The sequence below is a fragment of the Falco cherrug genome, chromosome 14 (genome assembly GCF_023634085.1).
Source record: "Falco cherrug isolate bFalChe1 chromosome 14, bFalChe1.pri, whole genome shotgun sequence".
Lineage (NCBI taxonomy): Eukaryota > Metazoa > Chordata > Aves > Falconiformes > Falconidae > Falco > Falco cherrug.
In genome coordinates, this window is record NC_073710.1 from 16016732 (window position 1) to 16028844 (window position 12113).

General features: G+C 40.0%; 1 protein-coding gene across 1 annotated transcript in view; it reads left to right on the forward strand.

The window, feature by feature from the left end:
* The window catches only part of VAT1L (vesicle amine transport 1 like), a 64117-nt gene that overhangs the window by 21544 nt on the left and 30460 nt on the right, over positions 1-12113 (forward strand). The window contains exons 4-7 of the mRNA XM_055726956.1: positions 715-857; positions 4448-4551; positions 5795-5850; positions 7981-8175. Coding sequence (XP_055582931.1) covers positions 715-857; positions 4448-4551; positions 5795-5850; positions 7981-8175 — 498 coding nt within the window. The remainder of the gene's footprint in view (positions 1-714; positions 858-4447; positions 4552-5794; positions 5851-7980; positions 8176-12113) is intronic.

Below are 12113 nucleotides of genomic sequence, written 5' to 3' on the forward strand. Positions count from 1 at the left end.
GCAGTATTTGTTATACCAACTTGCTGTCTCCCACTGAAACCGTAAGAAAACGTGATCACTTAGGAATGGTAGACTACGTGCTGTCCTGGGACTGACTACGCTAGACCTTCTGTATTAGGACTGCAAAAAGCTGAGGCATGAAAGCTTATCTGAGTACCAGAGGAACCAAGTACTTTACATTATCTGCCAGAAATTCTGTTCTGGCATCAGGTGCTGCAAAGCCTTCCCCATGAGCAGAGAGGTTTTGAGTCGCATGCGGAAGCAGTCAACGCTGTTCTTAGGTGGGAGGTGCAAAGAGGACTGCTGATGTTCCTCAGGGGACACCGGGGGAAATGACGTGGGATGCATATACCGAATGAAAAATATTTCTCTAGCACTGTTGTGAGTAATCCTTTCCAGTGGTCTTTGTTAATTAATGCCCTTCCCTTAAATTACACTGCCTCTGTTAAAAGATCAAGAAGAACTCTTTTTGCAATAGAATGTTTTGATACATTAAATTACTTTTATCCCTGCAGTTGCTTTGTCTTCAGAATATCCTTTTGATTTAAGTGTCTTCTCCTGTGGCTGAACTGCGTTGCACTGGCAAGAAATTAGTTTGGGAAGTCCTTGCACGTGACACAGCAATATCCAAGACCAAACATGAGCGAACTGGCAGCTGCAAAGTCTGTTAACCAATTTCCATGTCAGTCAACTAACATAATAATGTGTTTGCAGGGTCAAGCTGTTGCTCAGCTCTGTTCAACAATTCCCAATGTTACTGTTTTTGGAACCGCTTCATCTTTCAAACATGAAGCAATCAAAGACTCAGTAACTCACCTGTTTGACAGAAATGCAGACTATGTTCAAGAAGTAAAAAGGTAATCTTTTATTTTTCTGAGTAAGGGTTGTATGGTACCTGGAAACAGACAATGAAAGACACCGGGCTGATCATATTTATGGGAGGAGGTTACATTTGTGAGTTTGGCAACTGTAGTTTATTCTGTATGTTCCATCTGTCCACTACAAGGGACAAGATGGCAAGCGTCTCCCTATTTCTTCATAAAGCAACATAAGATTCGTTAGTCTGTGTTCATACGTGAACGTCTGTTGCGAGCAAAGTAAATTAAGTGAAAAAGTGTATCGGCTTTAACAGAAGGATGTACTTTACTGTTATCTGCGTATGTAGGAGCTCACTGCAGTGCACCGAGTAAGATATTTTCAGTGGATCTGCAAGTTATCCAGGTCTTGGAGTTCTGGGTGTGCTTCTGTCTGCCTGGGTTTTTATCCTCTGCCAGGGATTGCTATCAGAGCACATGATGTCTGTTTTAATTTAAGATCCTTAGATTTTGTTTGTTTGCATCCAGATTAGAATCAGCCTGTTGCCTTTTGAAGTACTCATGTGTGTTTGTATTTACATGCTTTCAAATACTTTGATTTCCAGTTTGTCTGTTTTTAGATACTGCTGTTGATGCAGGTGGCAAAACTTTAGAACTGATAAGAAACTTAGTAAAAAATGTCTTTTTGATTTTTATTTGTCAGACAGATAAGAGTAGTATTTTCCCTCCATCCTGTATTTGTCAAAATGCTAGATTATGTAGCTGGGTATAAAACAAGACATTTCTCAAAGGGGAGCCCCAAGGTAGTACAATTGACAGGTTTCCTGCCAAACTTACGCATTCCTCGGAGTGATACGTAAAGTCTCAGGTGGTCTCTTAGTACCAGGGTTACTAGCCCTCAGAGAGGACATTCAGTTTATCGCAGACTTTTGTCAGAGCTGTTAGCAATCCAGCAAGCTGTTGGAGGAGAAAGCAGGGTGTCTTGCTGCTTTTTCTGGAGTGTTCCTAAGGGCTTAAGAGAACATTTGCAATGATCTGTCACAAAGGACATTTTATATCAAAGTAAAACTTTTCCACAGGGGAAGTTTTACAGGAAATGGAGGACCTGTAGAGGTCTCATCTGCTGGATTATTTTCTTACAGCTCAGAAGAATCACAGCACATTTCTTCAGCCCTTTGATAGCCTTTCTTTCGGGGAAGTGTATGTATCTAAGTGTTTTGCTGCCCCTGGAAAATCGCTGTTGTGGGGTTAAGACTGGATTCTAGCAGTCCCCACTTTACAAACATTGATTCAGCAAGAGGGAACACTTGAAAACGTTAATCAGAGTTCAGCACCAACCTTAATCATAACTCTTTGCAGGGGCAACAGATCTGATCTAAGTGGGTATGTGATGTGGGAGCAGATACAACAGATATCATTGCTTATAAAAAGGAATAAAGTCCTTTTAACATCTGATAACCTCATGAATGCAGAGAACGTTGACTGCTTCTGCCCTTCATCAGGACAGTTTGTTTTGGGACAGTTCCTGACACTGCCCCTGACTCTGTATAGCAGACTGTAACTGCTGAAATCAAAAGGAGTCCTGGTTACAAAGGGGTGGAATTCTGCTCTGTTGAGTCTTTTAAAATCGCTTTTGGTGATCCTGCATTTTCACATGCTTTTTCACCTCTCAGTGAACCAATGAGGCAGAGAACCAGTGGGTACAAAAGTTGAAATATAGGTACAGCAACCTAGTTTGTTTGTCTTTCCTGGTCTAGAGGTGCGTAGCATTATATTAGCACAACTGATAGTCCTGACTGAAGTCAGAACTGGCACCTTGCAGAATATGCCAGCACTCTGATTTGTTGCTCAGATCTGTGTATTTTCACTTTGTATTGAAAGAAAAGAAAAAAAGTACAGTGGTGATTTTGAGAGTGTTATGAAGACAAATTGGCTTTTGAACAAGGCAGTGGGGAGAACAGTGTAGTTGCTTGGTTTGCTGGATATTAGCTGTAGACTTTGTTCTGCTTAAAATGTGTGTCCAGCAGGGAGGACAGCTGGTCTGCATTTGCCTGCTGCACACTGGGTCAGGGGGAGCCCTAAGGGAAGGAGAAGACTCTTTCTTTCTTCAGAGGTTGTGAGCAGGAGAAGGTGGGCCAGTGGCTGAGAAAGGATAGTGGAAGGAATCTGCTTTACTGCAGGTGACTGGGGTATTCCAGGGAAGAACTTTCATCAAGGAGAAAAGTAAAAAAAAAAAAAAAAAAAAGCAACCCACCTACCCCCCAAAAATGAAAAAAAACCAAACCCAAAAGTGATATGAATGTGGAAATGATCCTGGGGGATGAGGAATCATTTCAACTGTGGAAGGCACCAAAAGCTGTTTGATTGCAAATTATTCATTTACAGTGAAAGCTCATCCAGTGGCCTGAATGTAAACCACTTAGTACCCCACCTACGGCAGCAGTAGCACACAGTGAAATTGTCCATTTTGCTGCTGTTTGTAACCAGTGGATGTCTGAGTTTTGTGAGGAAACAAGGATGCGTTACAAGCCATAAAGCTTAACCTCTTTCCTGACTTCTCATTGCAGTTACACCACTGCAGAAGGCATGGTCATCAGGTGCTAATTGGTGTTCGTGGGGATTAGACGCTGTTGACTGCCCCTTAAACCTTTGATAGTCTCCAGGTTGCAATTTTCCTGTAGTTTCTGCATCAGTTATTTACATAACTGTTTCAGAGTGTTACTCAAGAATTTACTGCTGCTTGGGCTGTTTATTTGGTTAGGAGGTAGGGTATTAGACTTAGGTCAAACTAGTGATAGGATTTTGCAGCTAGTGTTTTGCCAGAAAAAAAAAACCTACATTGGGGTATTGGTGTGTGGTATTTGGTTTGGTTTTTTTTTTTTTTTTTTTCTTTTTTTTTCCTTCAGCATCCTATTGACATTGCATTCACAAAGGTGCTTATTGGAAGATCATAAATATGCAAGCTGTTTATGGAAACAATATAAATAGTTTGTGATTTCTATAATATGACCTGATTGTATCCTTAGAGCTGGGTTTCTAGCTCTTGGTGACTTCTCTTTATGCTTGATTTAACTCTTCGCTGATGTCTAGTTTGTACAAAGTCTGAAACAGAAGACTCTTTAAGTAACTGTCCAAGGGCATAATTTTATCTGGAAAGGACTAAAATAAGATATGTTTCCCTATGAATTCCAAAAAAGAATATAAGATGTGAATAACAAAAATGTCTTTTTTCTCTGACATTTGTTGACCAGAAAAAGACAATCTCTGACATTCTCATTCACTCAGAAAGAACTTTGTCTATCACCTGTTTATATATATATATATGTATATATATATATAAAATATAATTTCACTGAAAACCCTCAAAAAGGGGGAACAAGATGGGTTCCCACCCTTCTAAGCCTGAAGGGCATGGGTTGGCTAGCCCAACAGACTTGCATTCCAGCACCTGAATGAGTTTAAAAGGTCTTTTGATGCAGAGAAAGTTTTCACATAGTCATAGCCTCAGCCTTAGAGTCCTTTCTAAAGCACCTGGAAAATGTTAGTACCATGTTACCAATTGGCCTAGATCATGCTGGCTGACCAGTCCTCTGGATCTTACTGCAAAGTGAGATTTCTTTCTTGCTTTTCAGAATCTCGACAGATGGAGTAGATATTGTTTTGGACTGTCTTTGTGGAGAAAATACTGGGAAAGGCCTCAGTCTCCTCAAACCACTTGGGACTTACATTTTATATGGTGAGTGGAAAAAGCCATGTACATACTTCAAAACAAAAGCTTTGCAAAGGTTAAAAATCTCTTAAAATCACCCATGCCACTCCCTTCGTTACTGGAGGCTACCGTGTAATACTTCCTCAAATTGACCATTTCCAATCAAGGATTTTAGTGAAGCTGAGCACGGACTAAATTATTGAGAAGCAATAGGTAATACAAATAAACTCTTTAAAAAAATAATTGAAAAAAATATCTAAAAGTGAAACCAAACGTATGTTTCAGATTGTTAAACATCATTGGGTGATACAGAAGTGTAGGAGAAAGATTGGCTCTCTCATTCTACACATAGGAATCACAGTGTGGCCAAGGAAACTGTAAAATAGTTCTTGTGGGAGGGAAGCTTGGAGGAGGATTTCAGGAAGAATGCTATCATTTTTATTTGACATGACGTTTAGGAATTCAAGCCCAGGCTTCTGTTCACAAATTCCTATTCATGTACATGGACTACTCCACATCCTGAGTGAACACGTCTTTCCTGCAGTTCTGCCAGGCTGCCTTGTTGTGCGTCGATAAAGCAGGCCAAGCTTCTGTCGGGGGACAGCTGAAGGGATTGCTAGATTTTGAAATGAAGAATATATCTGTATCACAGTGGAAGGTGCAGTGGCATCATGGATAAGCACACCTGCGTGCTTGGGCTTTCATCTAGCTAGCAGGATGGCAGTAACAAATGCCTTGTCACTCAGATTCCTGCTTGGGCTGTACAAGCCAACCTGGCTGCCTGTTTGTAATGAGGTCTCTGCCAGCAAATCATCGTTACCTTTCTTAACAGGTTGTAGTGCATGTACATGCACACATGTAGTAGTCGTACACATTTAGCTTTACGGATATAGAAAAAGGATACCTGTGTGGTGATGCTGCTAAGTAATAATGGTCAGAGACAAATGGCATGACAAATTACATTTTACTGCAGAGAGAGCTACAGAAGAGTTTTGGTGTCAAGATGCCTAGTAACACTTAACCTGTTCCTGGTTTTGGAAGATTTGATAGTTTGTTCTTGTCACCTCAAAATACCTATAAACTTGGAGGGCTCAGTCACCTTGGCCTCTTTGTCAATTATTCCCAAAGTATGAGGACATCTACTAATCCTTCTTAAACCTGTGGAAATGTTTTTTCTTAAATATGAATCACGGAAATGATTTTACATATGATAAATGGTCTGCTTGTCGGCATGTAATAAGTTGTGTGTGAATATACTCTTATTTTACAGGTTCTTCTAACATGGTTACTGGGGAGACAAAAAGCTTCTTCAGTTTTGCAAAATCAGTAAGTGTCCCAGTGCTGTGATTCTGCTTTTCTAACTTCAGTCTTTTCTGTAGTATTTTCATCTTCATCATTCTTATTTATCTCTAATAAGTTTTTACTTCTGATGTTGCTAAAGTGGGTGTTTTTCTGACTGCAGTGGTTTGACACGTTCTCTTCTGGTACAGCAGCTAGACAGGAATCAGTTCTGTGTGCAATGCATATTTAAATCATGAAACGGTTTGGGTTGGAAGGGACCTTAAAGACCATCTAGTTCCACCCCCTGCCATGGGCAGAGACACCCACCACCAGCCCAGGCTGCTCCAAGCCCCGTCCAGCCTGGCCTGGGACACTGCCAGGGATGGGGCACCCACAGCTGCTCCAGGCAGCCTGTGCCAATGCCTCACCACCCTCACAGTAAAGAATATCTTATTTCTAAACTAAATCCACCTTTTTTCAGCTTAAAGCCATTCCCCCTTGTCCTATCGCTGCATGCCCTTGTAAAAAGTAGCACTTTAGCTGTCTTGTCAGCCCCTTTAGGTGCTGGAAGGCTGAGATAAGGTTTCCCTGGAGCCTTCTCTTCTCCAGGCCGAACAATCCCAACTCTCTCGGCCTGTCTGCACAGGAGAGGTGCCATCAGACGTACCTCTCTTACACAGCTAAGTGTAAAGTCAGACTGCATTATTTATTTACTTATGGATAAGTATCCATGGATAGGGATAACTGTACCCTGCAGGTTCTTCATATCTGAAAACACTGTCAGGACAGTGCAGTAAATTAAAGGAAGTATCAAAGAAGATATCTCTTTTAAGGTGGGGCTTGTGTCCAGTCATTTCCAGCTTTTCAGAAGCTAGTTCATAAGAAACGCATTTGTCAGTTCTCCATGATCATTGCAAATGACATCAAAGAGGTGATGATGTTGCATTTGTTTCCTAATTGATGATGTCAACAAATCCAAAATTCAAATGTTATATTTTTTTCTTCAGCTTACTACAACAACAAAAAATCTGCTCAGAAATCCTAGAGATCAAAAAAGGGACAAATATATCAAATAAACTGCTAGTGAGAAATAAGTTAACCAGGAGTGAAAGTGATTACTTCAGACAAGAAAAACAGAGCGAGAAGCCTTGACTGAAGATCTGTCATATCTTTCTGCCAGGAGCTCATTTACAGCTTCCAGCAAAAACCCCTTCCCAGGAGAAACTGGCTTCAAAAGTCTCTATGTAGTTGAAAACAAGATAAATCAAAGACTAGCAAGAAGCTGTTCTTTGCCTCCTACATTTTCTTAATGATTGTAGTGGCACGATCTTTGTTGACAATGTGTTTGTGAACTAAAACAAGGTAACCTTTACTATGCAGCTTTTATACTGTTAACATAAACATATCCAGACGAGTATAATTGTAGGGTAGGTTGGCCCGACAAGATCAATTTCAACTGAAATGTTTTTCATGTATGCTGGTATTTGTTGACTGAATAAATTGGATTTATAAAAAATAGCATATCAGATTTTGTATTAAAAGTATAACTACTTTCTTGATGTAATTATACTGCAAAATTAACTCATAAAAATTGTATGAAAATTTTAATTAAAAATTGACTCATTCAAATAAAACTTGCTAGGAAGTAGGATCTCAGTCTCAGGATGCTCTTGGGCTAAATGAGATAAAACAATTTCATGAGACATTGTGAGGGTTGCTCAGATACCACAAACAATAATGGCTGAAAGGTACGTGGAAGCTGATAAGCAGTGCATGATTTCCTTTTTTTTGAGAGAAGAGTACATGTCAAGAGTTGCTTGCGAGCATTTGGGAAGCTCGCATGGCTCTGTTGAGATAGCAAAGGATAGGAGAAAAAGAAGGGAGGTCCAAATTCCTTACTCCTAGACCCATGCCCTAAAACCAGATCTGTTCACCATTTTTCTAACACCCTCATTTCATGCCACGCAAGTCTGTGTTTTATTTCCGCATGTCACTCAGCTGCATACTTTTTTGCCTCTTCCTTAAATAAAATTCTTGCTGTTTCTCTTTGGCTGTTGCTTCAGATCTGACAGATGAGTTGTGTATCACATCTGCCCAGACCGTTTTGTTGTGAACTTTCCTGTACATTTCTTGAGAAATGTTTTTCTGACCCTGCTGCTGTTTATTGCTTTGCAGTGGTGGCAGGTTGAGAAAGTAAATCCTATCAAGCTCTATGAGGAGAACAAAGTCATTGCTGGATTTTCCCTGTTGAATCTACTTTTCAAACAGAATCGAGGTGGCCTGATCAAGGGTGTGATGGACAAACTTCTAAACCTATATAACAGTAAGAAGATCAAGCCTGTGGTTGATTCGTTATGGGCTTTGGAAGAGGTAGGAGCAAAATTTCCTTCCCCATTTTGAAATTTCTGAAATACGTGCACTACTAGATTTAAATATGTTTTCTAGTTATTAATGTATTCTGCTTTTTAGTTTGTGCACAAAGCTGTCTCCAAAGCCCCTGCTATTCAGAAACTCCATGATCCAGAGTTACCAAGACATTTCTCTAATAAATATTTCTGGAGTATCAAATGCTCTGTGCAGCGTTCTTGAAAATACTACTAATAAATGCGGTTTTTCAATCTTAGAAAATTATATCAGTTTCCTAAGTGCATGAAATGTGACTAGTAAGTGTGGCCTGAAGTGCAGACGTTATAATTGAAAACAACTTAAAATCTATTCTGAGGAAAAGATCTAATACATAAGCTTTAGTTTCAGTGTTATATTTGTGCTAGCAAACCTGGGAAGCTTAGAGGTTTTCGGGAGGCTGCTGAAAATGTATCACAGGCAGTCAAATCAGACCTCACTTATAATGTGAGGTACAGTTGTGCAGTACGGTGTTTGTTTGGTTCTGTTTTTAGCTTTAATGGCTTAGCTCTTCTTAAAGACATGTAAAGGCACTTAATATGACTGTAGCCTGGGCAAATAAACCCCTTGATCAAAGCACTGTTTCTGAGACCTTTATACTTAAGATGCCAATAAATGAATGCAGGAATTTTTGAAGGTGTGAACCAGTAACATTTAAAGAAACGGTGTGATTATAGTAGCAGTGCCAGATTAATATGTGTCTTACGTGTTTGTGAAGTGCACTGAGCCTGACCCATCGCGTAGGATGCATGATGCTTTGCTGAAGGTGGACTGTGGTTATATCGTATGGTTGCTATTCAGAAGGTGCTGTGACAAAATTCTGTCTGTGTCTAAACACGTGAGCTGGTATTACCATGCATCCATGAGGAAATAGTAACCATCAGACTTAGCACATTAATAGTGCCTTTTGTTAAGATTTTGAATGCGCTGTGGGCAGGGTTGTGAGCCCAGCGTGATGCTCATTTTCAAGTGGCCTTACGGTACCACCATTGTCACGGACACAGGTAAGATATCCTGAGTTGCGGGGCAGGACTCCGCAGCCTATGACAGTTCTTGGAGCAGGATGCATTACCTGTTCCCTGGGGCTGGCGTGTGCCTGGGCTGGGTTATATGATGACAGAGTGTGTACCGCCTCAGGTTGTGGTAATGTGGGAACTGTACGTCTCTTCATGCTGTCGTTACATCTGCCCCAGTGGACCCCAACATACCACTTTATGTGGTCCAGCAGATGCAAACGGTCCAGCATGAGATGTGCTTTGTTTGTTCCTTTCAAAACAGGGGATGACAGCTTCCCTGGGAATCTCTTCCTGCTTCTCTAGAAGGTCTGCCTAAGGCCACCCTGTCACTGATAGCAACTCAGTTGCACCTCAGGGTTTTGCCAGCCAGTGGCATGGAGTGGCTAATTCTCACCATCGAACTGCTTAAGGGAAATCAGATGTTGTGTTTAAAGAGCAGCTGGCTCATGCAAGACAAAATCCTCTACTATTGCCTGAAAGGAAGAGCCCTTTGAAGAGCAGTGTAAAATAGAAATGGGATCAGATGTAGGTTTTTCACGTGGGTTTTTTTATTATTAAATAAGCTTACAGAGTATTTTAAAAATGTGTCACAAGTCTCTGGATAGGCATTCTGCAACTTCTTCATGTAAATACATACTTTGCATGTATCGGTGAGTAAGAAAAGGATAATTAAAATAGTAACAATAGCTTAAAAAATTCTTGCTTGAGGACATAACGTGAAAAATTACACATGGCAGGCTGATCTTAATAGCCAGCATGATGGGAATTTGTTGGCAGACTTCTGTTTGATAACATTTCATCCAACATTTGGCAGTAACACGTATCATCCCTACCGGTAGATTGTGAAATATGTAAATACATCTGTTAGAAAGCACAGTCAAGAAAACTGCAGCTCATTTATCATGCCTGCTCACTTTCCATGAGCTATCTGGTAATTTACAAAGGAAATGTCTGGCTAGTATCTTCAGGGATATAATAGTACTAGAGGTGTCCTTAATCGATTGCAAAGTATAACTGAAATATTACTCATTTTGCCATTATCATTTTGGGGACATATTTTTGTAGGTATAAAAATAACTTAAGGCTGACTCTCAAATTAATATGATGCACAGAAAAATGTGTCATAGCTGAGGACCAAGTAGAACCAGACTGAAGAAAGGTTAGTATGCATTTTTGTTCTGTTTTGGGAAGTTTCTTTTTTTAACGTTATGGCTCTAACATCTTCCCCCTTTCAGAGTTTGCCATTTGATTGCTTTCTATTTCCTATTGAGTAAGCCTGATTTTGGCCAAATGAAAGTGGACATGTGGAGATTCTCAGTAGTCTTCATTCGAGAATAAACCAGTGTGACCACGTTTTACTGTTGATGTTTCCTGAGGAAATGTCCTGACCCGTTAAAGAACATTGAGATTAAATATGTTTAAATTGAGAGTGGCCGAAAGGTGGATTCCCTGCATGGCATTTGAAAATGAATGAATGAATAGTTTTCTATGGAAGGATGTCACCCCTCTGCAGATGCTCACAGAAGAATCCATTTGTCCTCTTGACTGGTAATTTTGCCATAGACATGACCTTGAATCCACTAAGTGACATTAATGAAAATATTTTAAGGAAAAAAAATTCAGAGGAGCCTCAACCATGGGACACCTTTCCAAATGTTTAATGTTAAAAACCTGAATGTATCATCACATATGTAAAAGTTTGGATCCATATATGAAAGGCATATCCCCAACGTGCCCCTTCAGCTTGCTTTATTCACACTGCATCTGTTTTCATGTGTTCTTTCTTTGTGCAAGTATCAATTCACAAATTAATGCAGATTCTCTGAAGCCAACATAGAAGACATCTGGTTTTCTTCCAAAACTGTATTACAGTATAAATACTTATCTTTTCAACCATAGATCAGTTGCAGTAGCCATCTATGTATCAGAGGTGAAAAGCATCTTTGCGGTCTTAGAAGACAATGAGTTATATCTGCAGTGCTGTTCACCTTTGCTGCTTAAGGCTGGTTGCTACAGGAGTACTTTCTTGCATGATGACCCAAAATTGAGGGCTTTACAATCTAGTGCTTTTGAGAACAGCCAGAGAAAGGTTTTGTGTCTAACAGGTCTCCTTGAACTGGGCAGCGGGGGGGAAGGGCGGCAAATAAATCATAGTTCTGAAAGCCTGGTATGGTTCCTTGAACAGCATTTATTTGTTTGGGCTTTTTGCAAAAGTACACAGTTTGAATTAAAAAGAATATGTACTGATTAAATAATACTATAATTGCAGTAAGATTTTGCGTTTTAAAGTGTTTCAAGTGACAGTAATACAGGGTTTAGACAGATGGGAATCTGATAACTTTATCACGTAGTGTATGTTAAGTGATGTCTAGTTGATTGTCAAATAATACTCGAAGATAGCAGAGCTTGCAAATTGTTAGACAGACTTGGCTTGATACTGTTCCTAATGAATGGTGAAGGTTTGTCTGATTGTCAATGAGATCATATTAATTAGGATACAATCTCTTCTGGTGTTCTGCTTTCCCTGTTTTCAAAGGAAGCCAGTGGAAGGACTCCTGGTTTCACTGCTCTTTGTTTTAGGACCAGGGTTGCCCTGTCTTTTCAGTACAGGCTGCTTAAATGAATTTACCAGTTGTCTGAAGAGAGAGTGGGACAGAATTTATTCTGGATGGAAACTTAGCAGTGACTTAATTTTCTTCAGTGCATCAGATTATGGTTGACACAAGGGAGATCAGAATCTAGACTTGACTACTGCTATGGAGCAAAATTATTTGTATTGCTGTGTTATCTGTTGGTGTTGGCTTGGGAAGGGTGATTTTTATCTCAAATTCACATCCATAAATCCTAGTAAAGTCAAGTCTGTTCTCAAGGAGGCCATTAGAGTCATTA